Here is a 17,069-nt window from a genome sequence, read left to right as displayed (position 1 = left end):
ATCTCACCATCTGGGTAATTGAGTTGCATCTGTCTCTGCTTATCTCCTACCTTCAGGAAAAGTGGCCTGAGGTCCCAAAATAAGAGGTTCTTAAGAATGGCCCCTGTTGTGAGGTTGGAAATGTGCTTGGGATGCTCGAGATCTGGTGGTGAAAAGAGCTTGTTGCTGTGGAAATGCCAGTGGCTGTTGCTGTCCCTCACAGACAGGAAAGCTGTGGTTGAGAGTGAAGGTGTGAACGCTCCCGTGCTAGATGCCATTTATTGTCCAGTGGGAAGGTGTTTGCATGATTTTGAGTAATAACTCTGCATTCATACAATCCTAGCCATCAGTGAAGGATTACCAGAGTTTATGATGAGAGTTGCTTAGTAGCTACATTTTTATTTTTGTGAGCAAAGTACAATGATGGGGAGGGTAGACTTGGTTGTGTTCCTTACAGGGCAGCCCATAGTTACATCCCTGTGAAGTTACTCCAGTGCCAGGAAGAAAATACTACTGAGGTTTTGTAGTCCTTTTCTCTCAGGAGAAGCAGCACAGATGAAGAAGAGGGTGAACCCCATCCATGTCCATCCCTCCAGGATGGTGCAGTTCATAGATTTATTGTCATCTGAACCCAGCTTAAGCTAGTCCTGCCCTCTGCGTGGCATCCTGATTACTGGCAAGGAGTGTGGTCAGGAAATGGCTTTTCCTTCCTCCTTCCCTCCTCGCTCTGATCTTTGCACTTCTGGTTGCAAAGGAGAAGTCGTGCAGCACCATCCCTTCTGCCTCTGGCCCTGCCGGTGTGGGACCGAGGAGGCTATGCCGCTTTCTTCTTGCGGCTGAGGGTCTCCACCTCCTTCATGAACCGGAGACACAGCTCCTCCTGCCACGGCAAGGCCACGCACTGCACGGCCACGGGCAGCCCCACGGCTCCTGCCACAGCCTGCAGCGGGGGCACAAATGGTGAGGAGTTACAGGGGAAGCTTGGACCTCCCATGGCTTTTGGCAACTTGGTGTAGGCACGTTGCTCATCCTGGAGAGTTGGGGAGGTTGGAGGCTGAGCCCTGCCATTCCAGCAGCATTAGTGTGCTGGGGCAGAGGCTCTTGAAGCCCTCCTTGAAAAAATGGTTGCTAAGTCTTGGGCAGCATGTTTACGACATCTCCCCACACACTCCCTGGTCATCTCTGTCCTGCAGTCAACTCCCTTTTCCTTCAGCATCCTCACTCCGCATCCATGCTCCGCTGACAGCCTGGGCCTGGTGAAGGCAACACGGAGCAGGAGGGAAGTGCAGTGCAGTGCAATGCTGTGGGCTGTGGCTGTCACAAGGACCTACTCAAAAGATGCCTTGCTGCATGGCTCCTTTCTGGTTTCAGCCTACAATCCATCCTGGGGGTGCTACCCTGGATCCCCAAAGCTTAGTCACCATTTTGGGGCTTGGGAGAAAAAGGATTTGCAAAGGGTATATATAAAGAAGAGGTGATTTTCTTTGCAGTGTGCCCATGGTGATGGAGACATTTAGCAAAACTATTTCATTTCAGTGAAACTATTACTTGAACATCCATCAGCAGTCTCAGCTCCACCACTTCCCATGTCACGTACCTGTTTCAGCGTCCGGTCCCAGCGGTCATCACAGTATCCTTGGTAAAGCTTCAGCTCTTCCTCATCAGCCTCTGTCACCGTACTGACAGGTACAACCCCAGCGGGGAAGTTCAGGACATTGTAGAGCATCGTGGAGGAGATGGCAGCTGAGAAAAGTAGAAGAGAGAATGCAGGTAGTGACACCCACCTGCAAACTTACACATGATGTGTCCACTGAAGCCCCTGAGAACCAGCTGCTGCTGGGAGGAGAGATTGCACAGGGTTGGTCATCTGCAGGTCCAAGTTCTACTGCAAGAAACAACTGACACCAGATCACTTCATCCATGTGTCTGTCTCCATCTCCTCAGATAGCTTTATGGTAGTCATTTTTCCTTACTAATGCTTATAAAATACTTTGGTGGGTGGTGAAGCTCCGTGGTTGCAGACATTTCTGTCCGTCTCAGCCACTGCGATCTTCTGCCCTCCCAGGAAGGTCCCAGACTCACTTACTGAGGAGTTTCCCAGGGTATCCTGTGGTGAAGGCAGGCCCCAGGACAGGGCACAGCACAACGTCCAGCTGGAGTTCCCTCCACCGGGCAATGAACTCGGTGCGGTACACCTAGGGGAGGAGAGGGGAGATGACATGGAGGCCATGTCCATGCCTGGAGCATCATCACTTCTCCAGGGTATGCACCAGGGTCTGGCATGACCAAGGAGGCAACAGAAGGTGGCTGTGCTTGAGGGAAGAGGGAGGGAAGTGTGTGTTTGCCTCCACAGCACATGGCCAGACTGGCTGAGAAATGGTCCCTCTTTAGCTGTCTCTACCCCAGGACAGCCTTCATGGTGCTGGGACCATCAAGTATGGCCATTTGGGCACGAACACTGTGGGCAACCCAGCTGGCTGGGTTGACAAAAAAGCCTATCTGCCCCATTCTTTGCTCTCTTTGGTGCTTTTTCCTCCACCTTCTCTCCTCCCCAGCATCCCTCTGTGTGATCCCTTTCCTAACTGATGACCCTCCAACCTGGCATTTGCCATAAAACCTCAACTCAAACATGATGTTGGAGAGAAGAGTCCTCAAAACCTCAAAACAAGTCATCCACCCGCCTGGATGCAGTCCTGAGTAATGTGATCTAGGTGTTCCTGCGTTGGCGGGGGAGTTGGACCAGATGATCTCTAAAGGTCCCTTCCAACTCTGACAATTCCGTGATTCCATGAAAACATACCTGTATTTCATGTTGATGATTCCACATCTCCTTCACTGACCTGCAAGTGGAAAGCGTAGCAACATTTCTAAGCTTCAAGAGGAAGAGGAATTGCTTAAATAATCCTCCAGGTTGATAAGCCCCAGTGATTTTAGCAATTATTTAGAACAATACACCTTTCCCAATTCTCTAAAGCTTCCTTTGGTGTTTGGCCAAGCAATTAAGCAACAAACGTCTGGAAGTGGTAGAGAGAAGGTTTCTCTTGTGAGTCTGAGCACTTATCTCTGCCACAGGTTTCCTGAATGACTTTATCCATCCAAGTCCCTCAGTGCTTTCAGGATAACACCAGGGGCACTGCAGCACTGGGGAGATGTGTTCCTAAAAGCTGAACCCACGTCCAGGATAGCCAGGACAGACCCTGCAGACAGCAGGTCAGAGCCTGTCCTGAATCCCTTCCCCCTCACCCCACCCTGGAGACTTAGAGAAGGTGCCGTTCATTTTTATAGACATCCCTGGGGATGGTACCACCATACCTCATTCCAGCCAAGGCGCTCAGGTAGTCAGCCAGGCGGGGAAACTGGAAAGGCAAGAGGTTCCTGTGAGGGACACGACATGGGGGTGCGGTAACTTGTGCCATCCCAGGAAAGCCCCCGTCCTGTCCTGCCTCTGTTCCTGGGGACGCTGCACTGAGGGTGAACGATGGTGATTAAAAATGGTCCTCATGGTTCTGCATTTACTTGGCTTCCAGCTTCTGGTTGTTGATTTCCGATTTATTTCTTACAGCCCCATATTTACTGCTCACAGAGGAATGCACTGGCCTTAATCTTTTATCATTTTTGATAAATGAAACATTTTTTTTTAGCTTGGTACCTCACAGAAACAAGACCTCTGCAAGCACTTTGCCCCCACTCACTGCTACCTTTCTGACCCTGTCAGCTGAGAACACCCCAACTGGAGAGAGAGGCAGAAAAAATGGAGGATGGAGGAGAGAAGCCCTATGAAAGGATGCTCCACTGGTGAAAGGGCTACAGTGAGGGCCAGCCCTTATTAATCGCCAGGAGTCCCCATGAAGGGTAATCTTTGGGAGGCCTCCAACAGGGAGGACCTTCAACCTTCAGTTCCACCATTGCTGTAATCCCAATGCATGAATCTGTAGCAAACTGGGCACTGCTAGATCTAGAATTTGAAGAACTACTTGCTGTGGGCTCTGCATTAATCTTTTACAGCTCTTGGCTGGTCCTTCTCTCATTTCCCTTTGCGCTGGATAAATCCCAGCAGGGGTCTATAAAAGACCTTCCAAAGTGATAGCGTGTGCCTTGACCTGAAATCCCAGTGTTTCCAGTTAAAGTAGTATTTCAGTACCATCACGCTTTCAAGCATCTCAAGGCCTTGCCGATTCCACATTTGAGCCTGAGGCCAAGGACTCACCAGAGGTTTCAGAATCAGAGACAGCAGCTTCTTCCCCAGCCTTGGGATCTTGCAGTCATTCACCTGTGATTTCAAGCTTGGATCTACAATATCTCCTGTGCTGAGAGATGATGAAAGGAGAGGATCAGGCTAGAGAAGCTGTTGGCCCTTTCTCAGAAACCTGAGTATCTCCCATTTGGGGTGGGAGAGATGGGCCCGTTTTGCCCACGCGTTGAGCTCAGGGGCATGGGGATGGAGGTGTTCTACAGCACTGCAGCCTACTTACAACACGTCCAACCAAGCACGGCCTCCATCAGCAAAAAAAGTCTTCAGAAACAGTTCAGTCATGACATAGTGGATCCGAGGTGGAGAAAAGGGCACCAGCTGCACCAAAACACAAGATTACGTGGCCTCCAACACGGAGGACCTTCAACCTTCAGTCCCACCGTTGCTGCAATGCCAATGCATGAATCTGTAGCAAACTGGGCACTGCTAGATCAAGCATCTGAAGAGCTACTTGCTGTGGGCTCTGCATTAATCTTTTACAGCTCTCGGCTGGTCCTTCTCTCATTTCCCTTTGTGCTGGATAAATCCCAGCAGGGGTCTTTAAAAGACCTTCCAAAGTGATAGCGTGTGCCTTGACCTGAAATCCCAGTGTTTCCAGTTAAAGTAGTATTTCAGTACCATCACGCTTTCAAGCATCTCAAGGCCTTGCCGATTCCACATTTGAGCCTGAGGCCAAGGACTCACCAGAGGTTTCAGAATCAGAGACAGCAGCTTCTTCCCCAGCCTTGGGATCTTGCAGTCATTCACCTGTGAATGCAAGCTTGGATCTACAATATCTCCTGTGCTGAGAGATGATGAAAGGAGAGGATCAGGCTAGAGAAGCTGTTGGCCCTTTCTCAGAAACCTGAGTATCTCCCATTTGGGGTGGGAGAGATGGGCCCGTTTTGCCCACGCGTTGAGCTCAGGGGCATGGGGATGGAGGTGTTCTACAGCACCGCAGCCTACTTACAACACGTCCAACCAAGCACGGCCTCCATCAGCAAAAAAAGTCTTCAGAAACAGTTCAGTCATGACATAGTGGATCCGAGGTGGAGAAAAGGGCACCAGCTGCACCAAAACACAAGATTACGTGGCAGCCTGGGGGTGTGAGTAATTTCCAACTGTGGATATTCTTCAAAGGTAGAGCAGCACCTCCCTGGGCTCCACACGCTGACAGAGGACCCAGTTCAACCCTTTACCAGCCCACGCATCTTCCTGTAGGATTATTCCTCCCTAACGGTTGTTTGGCTCAGCTCTGAGATCTCTCCAGAGCTGTTTCCATCCTGCTCCAGGCAGTCACTGAGCCAGAACCTGCACCATTTTCCTGCCTGTCCCAGCAGAATTGACATCTCTCACACGTGGACCCACTTGCGTGTTTCCACAGGTAGGTCTAGATGGAGGGAAAGGTATTTCCCATCCCGTGCCCCATGGCCTTTTCCTCTCAGTGGTCCAGGAAGGAGAGAAGTCTCCATGGAGGAGAGACAAAAACACCTCTCAGAGCCCTTCTGGGGTAGGACAGACCTAGAAAATGCTGGGGCAACCTTCCAGGGTCAATCATACGACTTTATGGCTCCTGCTGTCTGGTGCGCACCACAGCCACCAGGAGCGCAGAGATGGATTCGTTACGCCCCTGGCAGAGACAATTTTGCTAATTGCTAGTGCTGTGTCCCCACGAGAGACACTGCTGCCCCAGGTTGGTGTGTGTCTGTGCTGCGTTATGTGGCTGTAGTAACTGAATCTCATACCTCTGGTGGGTCTTGGGGACTACATCTGATTTCTGGAAGGTGATTTTGGCAGTGAGGAGCCGAGCTGGGGACACCTTGTGAAGGAAGAGGGTGGGCTGGTTGTGCTCACCTGGTGTCCAGCTGCCTGCAGAGCCCCCCTGGTTTCCTGCAGTGCTCGCCGCATGCAGGGGGGCAGGGGGAAGTAGCCGTCCGTGTCGTAGTACCCGACCCGCAGAGGAGCAGAGCTGGAGTACACCTGGAGCAAAGAGCCACCGCTCAAGCATTTCCAACCCTGCTGGGGGTGGGAGTGCCACCTCTACTGAAGCCCGCTGCAGAAGGGGATGAAAGCTCCAGAAGTTAGGGAGTGACTAATTTTCTTATGGTTTCCATAGGTTACCCTTTCCATATGTCCACCCCTGCCTTTTTCTCCAGCCTCCCCTTCGTCCCTCCCTCCAGAGAGAGCACAGCCACTCAAGACCAGCAGATTCAACTAATGCTACGTAGGAAAAAACCTCCTGAAGTTTGTCTGCTGCAGAGGGAAAGGAAATGTCCTCGGCCAAGAGATTTGCTGCAGGTGTTCCTGATTTTATCTCATCTTCCCCTAAAAATCCCCAGCTTTTTGCTCCCGGTGTTGCCTTCCTCCCCACTCTTTTCTGAGGTGTCTCAATCTGATAAGCTACATGCCAACGGAGATGGCAGACAGGATAACTGCTTGTTAGTTACTCATTAATACTACCTTTTTTTTTTTTAATAATTATAAATTATGCCCTCAAAGAGAGCTAACAAGTTACTGGAAATGAGTACTGTAAAGATAACTGGACCCTTAAAGAATGCATACATTGAGCGTGCAGCACCCCCAAAAGAACCAGGGGTTGCTGACTTAAGGACCCACCTCCTCATTGAAGGGGATGGGGGGCACGGTGGGGTCCAGCCGGAACATCTCCTGGCAGAGCAGAGCCTTCATGCAGAGGGCCAGGCTGTCCACATCCCTCGCCATCGGCCCCAGCGCACAAGGAACTGGAGTGGGATGAGAGCACGTGTCCACGTTAACCAAATGGGTGTGACAAACACTAGTCCACCCCTTTGCACAGCCACATCGTCTGCAAGGGTTGATCAGGCAACAAGGTGGGATGTTTCAGATGGACTCCTGACAGATCTTGGTTGTCTCAGGCTTGTCTCAGGCTTTTCTCAGGCCTAGAGGAGGACATAGGACTCTTTACAGCATATAGAGATAAGCAATTAAAAATTAGAAATGTACCTGCCAGGATCCCATTGAGTGGACCACTCGCTCCAGACAGGCTGTGGGAAAAGAAAAAGAAGTATATTGTCATTTCAGTAACAGTGAGACATTCCCAACGTGTTTGAATAGCACAGAGAGGTCTTCCATTCGGGATCCAAACCAGAAGAAAATTATTAAAAGTATTTGATTTGAGTCATGTGAAACAGAAAATTTTGCTTAAAATGAAAAAAACCTAAACCCCAACAAATCCTAGTTTTGGTTTAACCAAAAATGTTCCATTTGGGCATTATTTAACCACTTTTTCCCCCTTTCCCTTTTAACTCCGGGCCAGATCTACAACGAGAACATGGCCATCTCCCTCACAAAACCTAAAAGTGCTGCCTCTTGGGAGCAGTTTTGGGCAGAGCAAGCTGGCCTTTAAGAAACAGTCCTCTCTTGGCCCCCCAGGAAAAGAGTACCTTGCCCCTTCTGCTGAGCTTGACAATTAGCAGGCTCCTTGCCGGGTGGGCAGGGCAGACCCCAGCACCTACCTGAGCCTTTCGGCGGTGGGTTTGAGCCCACAGAGCCCGCAGAAGCTGGAGGGCAGGCGGATGCTGCCACCGATGTCTGAGCCGATGCCCAGGATGGAGCCTCCTCCTGCGATCAGAGCTCCCTCCCCTCCCGAGGAGCCCCCGGGGCTCTTCTGGTGGTTGAAGGGGTTCAAGGTCTGGCCGAAGATGGGATTGCTGCAGTCGTAGCTGGGGAGAAGAAAAACAGCGAGCGGGCTGTCAGAAACAGCCTAATGCCTTGAGTTTTTGGCTTTCCCTTGCAGCAAGGAATAGCCAACTCCATCCTTCCATCCCATAAATCCCTTGGGACACGGCTCATTCCCATGAGCCTCTGATCTCCCTCACATGCACAAGTGCACTTGGTTTCTCTTATGTCTCCATAGGTTTGTTTTTTTGCTCCTTATCTGAAATTTTTTTCAGTTGACCTGAGATTGTTAGCAGCAGATGGAAGAGGGAATCACCCAGGAAACATCTCAGGAGATGGGAAGGAGCCTATTCCAGGACCTACAGGTTGAGTTTTAGCTTCAGGGGCACAACCAGAGGAAAGATTTCTAATGATGTATGTTACCTGAAGAGGGATTGCGGCACGTTGGTCATTGCAAAGGGGATGGCCCCCTGTTTCTTCAAAACTTTGACGAGGACACTGTCCTCCTGCGCCACAGTGCCCAGGCATTGCACAAGCCCACAGGTCAACAGATGCCCCTGCAGAGAGGAGAAGTGGCAAGGGACACAGTGCAGTTCCCCTCCAGTTTTCGGAAAGATGGTTTGGTGTTCCCTTTGGTGGTGGTGGTGAGGTACTAACCCACTCGCTTGCAAGCCCTTGCATGAAGGGCCAAGGTCTCCCTCTTCCTCCATCCTTGGCAGAGAGCTGCCAAGTACTTACAGGGGTAAGGCTTCTTCTGAAGCTGGCCTTGCTCGTTTCCATGTATTTCTCTTCCCTGACCCAGATGCAGCTCCATAGGTGCACCAGCTCAGGATCAAACCCAGTGTCCTGCTTCCAAGTGAAGCCACCACTTCCCAGGGAGGGAATATACATCCCAGGCAAACACAGTGTGAACCTTTAGCTGTTAGTCTTGGTGCCTGGGGCTTGCTCTGGGCTTAGAGCTCTCTTAACTGTCTTGTTAAGTCAACATGGAGGAGACTGCCTAATAAATTCAGCTCAGGGGTGTGTGGTCAGTCCTCATCAGGGCTGGTCTAAGAGGGGGTCCATGGCTTTTTGCTGAGGGGCTCAGTGACCAGGCTACAGCACAAAAGGGATTTGAGGTTAACCGTTCCTGCTGCTAATGACTTTCTAGAAGCTGAGCTATGTTCTTATCCCTGATAATGCAAACCTCTGAGTAGAAGTCTGAGTTATCACCCAAACAACTACGTAGCCCAGCCTGTGCTGTCTCATGTATCAGTGAAGAAATCGTTTGGGTGTATAACTATTCACCCCTTGTTGGTTTTTTTTGCTGATGGGTCATTCTAACTGCCAGGGTTGCAGCTGCAATGAGATGCAGGGACCCAGCCAGGCTTCCCGTGGGGTAAGCAGGTAGGGATCGAGCCCCTTCCCCAATCTCTGTGTCCCACCGCTTCACCACCCAGCCCAGCTCATGATGGGACAATTCATGGGGACAAGGGGAAGCACCTTGTGGCCGATGTGATCCTTGATGCTGATGGGAATGCCATAGAGCAGACCTTTCTCCTCCTGCCGTTGTATTTCCTGAAGCTGCTCTTCACACTCTGGGATAAAATGTCGCAAGCAGTTTGTCTGCTGGGTGACTTCCAGGGCCTTTGTTGGGCACATGGAGGAACAGGTGTTAGTTAAGACTAGCATCGTTACACAGCTGCATAAAGTAGCTACCTGGATCTTCATACCAAGGGCTAGTGGCTTGGCATGGGTGGTAACCCCCTCCCCAGAGCATCCCAGCTCAAGTCATCTGAAAGGGTTGTCCAGTCATGGGTCCAGCCCAGGAGACTCTATTGGGTTTTCATGGCAAGGTTTTGGTAGCTGGGGGGGCTGCAGGGTTGGCTTCTGTGAGAAGCTGTTAGAAGCTTCCCCCATGTCCAATAAACCAGTGCCAGCTGGCTCTGAGATGGACCAGCCGCTGGCCAAGGCCGAGCCCATGCAGGACAATGGTAATGCCTCTGGAGTCCTGTGAGAAGGACTCATGTTGGAGAAGTTTGTGGAGGACTGTCTCCTGTGGACTCCACGCTGGAGCAGGGGAAGTGTCAGGAGTCCTCTCCCTGAGGAGGAAGGAGTGGCAGAAACAACATGGGATGAACTGACTGCAGCCCCCCTTCCCCATTCCCCCACTCCCCTGTGGCGCTGGTGGGAGGAGGTAGAGAAATTAGGAATAAAGTAAAGCCCCAGAGGAAGGGAGGGGTGGGGGAAAGGTGTTTTAAGATTTGTTTCCATTTCTCATTATCCTACTCTGGTATGATTGGTAATAAATTCAACTAATTTCCCCAAGTTGAGTCTGTTTTGCCTGCGATAGCAATTGGTGAACGATCTCTCCCTGTCCTTATCTCGACCCATGAGCATTCCATTATATTTTCCCTCCTCTGTCCAGCTTTGATGGGCACCCGGCATCCAGGCAGGGTCAACCCACCGCAGAGACAGAGATATCCCTGCCTATTCACATCTTTCTGCTATATTAAAGACTTGTCTTAATCACCAGCTTCAACAAGCCTTCTCAGCCACGAGCCCACACACCATGGCATGGAGAACATCAGTGATTTGTCCATCACACTGCGGACAGGCACTCACCTTCTCTAAGTAGGTGTAGAGGACAGTCTTGGGGGACAGAGACCCTTCCCGCAGTCTCCCAGTGAGTTCCAGCAGGGGCAGGGACAGGATGGCATCTGTCTGGACGCTGGGGACCTGCAAGGGGAAGATGAATGGCATGCCAGGACAGCAGCTCCAGCTACCCTTTGGCTCCGTGGGAGTAAATCTCTTATGTTTTGGCAACGTTATCAACAAAGCTTGCTGGAAAGACAGACTGTGCATGTGGGGGCTAGACCTTGGGCTGTTGAGTCAGGTGTTAGTTAAGACTAGCATCGTTACACAGCTGCATAAAGTAGCTACCTGGATCTTCATACCAAGGGCTAGTGGCTTGGCATGGGTGGTAACCCCCTCCCCAGAGCATCCCAGCTCAAGTCATCTGAAAGGGTTGTCCAGTCATGGGTCCAGCCCAGGAGACTCTATTGGGTTTTCATGGCAAGGTTTTGGTAGCTGGGGGGGCTGCAGGGTTGGCTTCTGTGAGAAGCTGTTAGAAGCTTCCCCCATGTCCAATAAACCAGTGCCAGCTGGCTCTGAGATGGACCAGCCGCTGGCCAAGGCCGAGCCCATGCAGGACAATGGTAATGCCTCTGGAGTCCTGTGAGAAGGACTCATGTTGGAGAAGTTTGTGGAGGACTGTCTCCTGTGGACTCCACGCTGGAGCAGGGGAAGTGTCAGGAGTCCTCTCCCTGAGGAGGAAGGAGTGGCAGAAACAACATGGGATGAACTGACTGCAGCCCCCCTTCCCCATTCCCCCACTCCCCTGTGGCGCTGGTGGGAGGAGGTAGAGAAATTAGGAATAAAGTAAAGCCCCAGAGGAAGGGAGGGGTGGGGGAAAGGTGTTTTAAGATTTGTTTCCATTTCTCATTATCCTACTCTGGTATGATTGGTAATAAATTCAACTAATTTCCCCAAGTTGAGTCTGTTTTGCCTGCGATAGCAATTGGTGAACGATCTCTCCCTGTCCTTATCTCGACCCATGAGCATTCCATTATATTTTCCCTCCTCTGTCCAGCTTTGATGGGCACCCGGCATCCAGGCAGGGTCAACCCACCGCAGAGACAGAGATATCCCTGCCTATTCACATCTTTCTGCTATATTAAAGACTTGTCTTAATCACCAGCTTCAACAAGCCTTCTCAGCCACGAGCCCACACACCATGGCATGGAGAACATCAGTGATTTGTCCATCACACTGCGGACAGGCACTCACCTTCTCTAAGTAGGTGTAGAGGACAGTCTTGGGGGACAGAGACCCTTCCCGCAGTCTCCCAGTGAGTTCCAGCAGGGGCAGGGACAGGATGGCATCTGTCTGGACGCTGGGGACCTGCAAGGGGAAGATGAATGGCATGCCAGGACAGCAGCTCCAGCTACCCTTTGGCTCCGTGGGAGTAAATCTCTTATGTTTTGGCAACGTTATCAACAAAGCTTGCTGGAAAGACAGACTGTGCATGTGGGGGCTAGACCTTGGGCTGTTGAGTGTTTCATCTTGAGCCTGGATGTCATGAACATGATAAGCACAGGAGCCCAGCTGTCTCTGAAGGTACAGAAGACCCTCATGCATCCATTGCAGCAAGGGACAAGGCAATGGCCCACATCAGAGCCTTCCTCCTGGCACTGTGAGACTTGCCCACTGACCAAGAGGTAATCTCAGCTGAGCAAACACCAGCCTGGGCAGAAGGTACCTAAGTCCTTGCACTCAACCCTCAGGCTGGCTCTTCACCTCTCAGAATGGGTACAGAGAGTGTGGATCAGCCCAGTGTGGGGACAAATACCTAATTGCTAGTGAGAACTATTTTGAAGACTCTCCAAGAGCCATCCAGAAGCCAGGTTTTAGAGACAAAGATATAGGGGTGTGGACGACTGTGTAAACTTAGAGTAGGAAGAGGAAAAAGCTTTCTTGCTTCTACCCACAGATGCAAGAAACATTTCTAGACCCTGAAAGAACTGGGTTTTGGAACAATGGAAACCCAGTGCTTCATCACCTGTGTTGTCCAGAACCTCTTCCCAGTGAGTAATTCACATCTCCCTGGTTGTAGACTCCCACTGCATCTCATCCAGCTTGAGGAGAGCAGTGACCTCCCTTCCTCCCAAGGCAGCCTTTCCTCTCATTGAGGGATGCTGGCACATTTCCCCTGGACTGCTCATTATAAAAACTATGGAGGCATGAGCTGGAAGGAGGAGCTGAAAAACAACATCAGCAGACACCCTGGTGGGACTCAGACCCCCTAGAAGGACAGGTTACCTGCTCCCTGAACTGCTGGACAATCTTTGCCATTTTCTTCAAACCCTCATCCCGGGTCCTCCGAGCATCTTCCATTTTCTTCTGGATCTGCCTTTTGCCCAGCCATTTCCAGACCACCACAGCTGCTGCTGAGCTGCAGAGCAGGGCAAGGGCTGCAGAAGGATCCACCTCCCTCTCTGGCAGGAGCTGTCTCAGTGGTAGCTGGATCATAACGTGGCCTTCTGGTCTCCAGGGATGGAATGAGAAAGAAAAGCAAGGCAGGAGCAGATATCCCCTGCCTCTCCAGACCTGTCACTCCTCCCAACACCACCGCCTTGGGTCAGCAAATAGTTTATAAGTCCAAAGCTGACCTCTGCAAAGCTGTCTTCAGTGGAGCATGAAGTGGAGAATGATTAACTGGGAAAAGGAAAAGGTGAAGCTTGGCCAGTGAACCTTGGGGCATTGAGTTTATAGGGGCTTTCTGGACTGTGGGAAGTTTTGCACTGTGGGAGGAAGGGCTGTGGGATCAGCTGAACAAAAGAAGCAAGGAAATAGCTGCTCTTCTATTTCCTGCGTAGCCTGAGAGGACAATGCAGAAGGGGAAAAAACAGCTTGAAATCACAAGACTTTCCTGCCTGGGGATGGGTGATGGTATGACGAGAGGATGTATAGCTGTGGGGTACCCTCTCACTTACCAAATCCCTTAAGCCCATGCTGCTCCCATGGTGGCCAGAGGCTGTTTCAGGAGGCCTGCGAGATAGGGCTCAGCACTGCTGTGATGTCTCTGTGCACCAGAAGGAGAGGCTGTTCCACCCCATGACAGAGCACACTGGCATTGCCTTAGGAGCGGAAAATCCCACAGGGTTGCAGGCCAAAAGCCAACTAATTCCAACAGACATTGGGACAGCTAGTGTCTGAGGTCTTTCCAACACAGATGCCTCTCGCTACAAGCACGCAAGAACCATACACTGAGCTGCAGGCAACAACCCAGCCAACATCAGCCCCAAAGCCAATGCTGTGGTCTGTTTGTGATCTGCTCTGACGGTTTTGGATGGTGGGTCCTCCTATGGATCCCAACTTGAAAAGGGTTTTTGGGCAGCTACACTGTGCATTACAAAACTTTAAAAGGTTGCACCTGTTGTCCAGAGGCCCAGAACCTGATCCTGCTCCAACAGGTGTGGAACTGGATATGGAAGGGAAGGTGAAGAACCTTTTCCCATCAGGGCTAGGTTGTCCTCTCATGATTGATTTTTCATCCATTGTCTTGTCCATTCTTAGTGGTTGTAAGAGCTCTCTGTTGTTTTCTGTAACAATTCGTGTCAGTGGGGAACGTCTTCTCCTTATTCTGAATTGGGGAAATTTATGAAGGACTCTGAACACGACTGGCTTTGGCATCCTCTAAGAGACAGCCTGGAGCTGACAGCAATTAGCTATGTGGTAACAAATTAAGCTGGTCTTTTACTGTGTTCACCTTCAGTGGCACCTCTGGTCAGAGGATGCCTCCTCAGCTGAGATACTGCTGGTTTCTCAAGAGCAGCAGCATGGGGAGATGCCTGCAGCCCATCCAGCTCCTGCTCCTGCCCCATGGTGTTGGCTGTAGCAAGTGCCTCCAGAAGGCACATATGAACATGGTGAGCACACAGCAATACCCAGCCCTCTCCCAGCCTCCGGGAATCTGTGCAAGGACTTCCTGAGGCAGAAGTGGGCTCTTCGCCTACGTGACAGCACCATAACCTCTGTGATGGGCTGAGCAAAGGTGGGAAATTTTATTCCCCGTGCTGGGAAGTGTTAGGGCATTGGCTTCCCACATCCACTTGTGCACTGGGACCTGTGCTCTGATCTGCCCTTTAGATGCTCAGCAAACGTTTAACAGAGGCAGAGCCAGCTGTGTCCGGACCAGCTTGGTATTTCAAAGGGCAGAATTATCAGCAGGCACAGCTGCATTTCCAGGTGGCAGGATGCTGCTGAGGAAGCCCTGCATGAGCATCACCACCTCCTTCATGAACCGGAAGTATGACTTCCCCTGCCAGCGCAAGGCCATGCACGGCATGTCCACGGGCAGCCCCACGGCTCCTACCACAGCCTGTACTGGGGACACAAGGAGTGGTGAGTGACTGCAGGGAGTGAAGCTTCAATTCACCCTCAGGAATAGGATGGTTTCAAAATCCAAGCCTGTTTTGCACCCTCTGAGTAGACCTGCTGAGGCACTCCAAGAGCTGTATGAAACTAGAGAGTCCCAGCCACAGAGGGGAGCAGCTACATGAAGGTGGTTGGGATGGGTCACAGTGGGTGGCTTTGTGTGGACCCACGTCTAGGTGAAGGACAGCAATGGATGCTTGGGAGAAAAGTCTGCTGAGAAGGAGACCGCTGTCCCCATGGGGAAACTGAGGCAGGGAAGCAAAGGGATGTCCCAGGCCAAATCTCAGGTCCATAGCAGAGGAGACAGACCTGCTTGACTCACAGGTCAGTGTTCACTCCTTCACATTGCACTGGTGTGCTCTAAACCACCAAGGCTAAGTGCAACGTTTTTGCAGTGTTTTTCTCACCTGATTTGATCCAGGTCCGAGGTCAAACTCACCAGTGGAGTGAAGATGAAAGCCAAGACCCTTTTCACAAGAAGAGTCAGCTTGTAGCAGCTGACTTGGGATTTTACTGTGGCATCCACGACATCTCCTTCACTTTGGACCATCACAGAAAAAAGGCAGTTAGACCAACTCAGAGAGTCCACCCCTGTCCCCAGCACGAGCTACATCATCTTTGCAAAAGTAAAACTGCACTGATGGGCTCTCATCACACTCTGTTCAGCACCTTCACTCTCAAGCCCGCTGGGTTTTGACTGAAATTTTCTATAACTGTCCTTCCTCTGAACCAGTAATCACTATTTTTAGGTCAGCTTTGGCTTAATTTTGATTAGAATAACAAAGAATAAACCCTGACAGTTGCGTCTCATGTTCTTGTTTTTAGAAGCAAGCACTTGAAGCGCTTTTTCCAAACAATTTACAAGATGAGGTATGTTAACTACGCTGCTCTGAAAGAATTTTAAAGACATTTCACGAAATGCTGAGATGAGAGTGAAATGGGCTGGTCCCCTTTGGAGAAGTTTTTCCAGTTGGCTAAGAGGGTTAAATAAGTGTTTTCTGGGAACTCTCCAGTTTCTGACTCATTTCACCCTGGAATATGTATTGGAAGCATGAGACTTTCCTCGATTCCAGTCCAACTCCACCAACACTTACAGAACATAACAGTCGGTAAGAAATTTGCCACTACTTATTCTATGCCTTTCTGACAACCAAGAACATCAGTTGAAAGGTGGGGGTCTGTTTTTATCAACTCTTTTTCATGTTGCTCAGCCAGGACCCTGTCAGCTCTCCCTGAATAAACTGAGATAGGAGGGGGAGAGAAACCTCCCACATCAACCCTCACACCTCTGACAGCAGGGGCTGCTTTTTCTCCTGAACATCCCTGCATTTTTTCCATTTTTGTGGGTATTGCACTCTTTTGCCTTCCCATTGCCAAGTGGATTGTATGGATCCTGCCTACAACTTCTCCAGCATGGTAGAGACACCATCAGCAAAGACACTGCAGAGAGCTGTTAGTTCTTACCAGAAGTCCAGGAGTGTTCTTACTTCTTCCATCATGCTTGGTGTCTTGCACAAGTCTGTCCCCATGAAGTGACAGCAGAGACTTCAGCGCCCTGGTGGTGAAGGACTGGGATGTTCCCAGCTGCTCCATGGCTGGGCTCTTCACTGGTCTCACCATAGGAAAGTAGGGCAAGGGGGAAGCCAGGAGATTTGAGTCTGAAGTAGGAGAACAGTAACAAGAAATAAAAAAAAAAAAAAAAGAAACATCAGTTTTGATTACAACAGGTATATATATCATGCTTGCTGCAGAGTAACCTCCAGGTGCTCTTGAAGTAGAATCAATAGGAAGCAACTACAGGATTTAGCAAAGTGAGTATTGTTTAACTTCACTATAGCAGATACTAAAAATGAAATATATATATGAAAGAGTACCTTGATTTTTGAAATGCAGGGATGATTGTGACTGTTAAAGTCATTAATCAGAAGTCATGGACAGTTTTCAGTCTACAGATTTATAAAAAAAAGTCTCATAATGTCTTATGGCTAATAATGCTATGTCTGGATGAATGCTGCTTTTTTTTTTTGATAAGGAGTGTGGAGAGGTGGGATATTACAATTAATTACAAGGAACTTGCATGGAAAGAAAAATGATGATTTGTCTATTTATGCTGCAGCTGTGCAGGCGGTAATATAAATGTTCTCTGCCCATTTACTTTTGAAAGAAGAGTATGACACACTTTCTTGAGTTAATTTTTGAAAGAGAACTCCACTAGGTAATACAG

The 17,069-nt window shown here is 50.2% G+C and overlaps 1 protein-coding gene across 2 annotated transcripts; it reads right to left on the bottom strand.

Moving 5' to 3' along the window:
- Nucleotides 1–392: 392 nt before the first annotated feature.
- On the bottom strand, nucleotides 393–16,447 carry LOC106886382 (vitamin D3 hydroxylase-associated protein-like). 2 transcript variants are annotated; one of them, XM_014939265.1, is made up of 16 exons: nucleotides 16,310–16,447; nucleotides 12,728–15,384; nucleotides 11,696–11,809; nucleotides 9,350–9,493; nucleotides 8,291–8,424; nucleotides 7,705–7,911; nucleotides 7,193–7,233; nucleotides 6,827–6,951; nucleotides 6,065–6,190; nucleotides 5,181–5,278; nucleotides 4,187–4,286; nucleotides 3,292–3,335; nucleotides 2,780–2,819; nucleotides 2,066–2,174; nucleotides 1,577–1,722; nucleotides 393–919 (listed from the first exon to the last, which is right to left on the bottom strand). In XM_014939265.1, exons 2-16 carry the CDS (start codon nucleotides 12,935–12,937, stop codon nucleotides 794–796), a joined length of 1,764 nt encoding a protein of 587 aa, XP_014794751.1. In that variant the 5' UTR covers nucleotides 12,938–15,384; nucleotides 16,310–16,447; the 3' UTR covers nucleotides 393–793. The 2 variants fall into 2 exon arrangements, with proteins under 2 accessions (XP_014794751.1, XP_014794750.1); XM_014939264.1 differs by lacking the exons at nucleotides 4,187–4,286; nucleotides 11,696–11,809; nucleotides 12,728–15,384; nucleotides 16,310–16,447 and adding exons at nucleotides 4,916–5,015; nucleotides 10,472–10,724; nucleotides 11,949–12,126.
- Between the last annotated feature and the right edge of the window lie 622 nt (nucleotides 16,448–17,069).

The sequence above is a fragment of the Calidris pugnax genome, unplaced genomic scaffold, assembly GCF_001431845.1.
Source record: "Calidris pugnax isolate Ruff unplaced genomic scaffold, ASM143184v1 scaffold18, whole genome shotgun sequence".
In the NCBI taxonomy this organism is placed as follows: Eukaryota; Metazoa; Chordata; class Aves; order Charadriiformes; family Scolopacidae; genus Calidris; species Calidris pugnax.
This window is presented reverse-complemented; position numbering and strand designations above follow the sequence as displayed.

What these genes read in the sequence shown, in the direction of transcription:
- LOC106886382 (XM_014939264.1), bottom strand. Translation starts at nt 12,046, where the DNA reads ATGCATGAGGGTCTTCTGTACCTTCAGAGACAGCTGGGCTCCTGTGCT. An exon ending in CCCACCGCCGAAAGGCTCAG is followed by an intron (nt 7,234 to 7,704) that starts GTAGGTGCTGGG and finishes CTTTTCCCACAG; the next exon opens with CCTGTCTGGAGCGAGTGGTC. An exon ending in GGGACCGGACGCTGAAACAG is followed by an intron (nt 920 to 1,576) that starts GTACGTGACATG and finishes CCCCCGCTGCAG; the next exon opens with GCTGTGGCAGGAGCCGTGGG.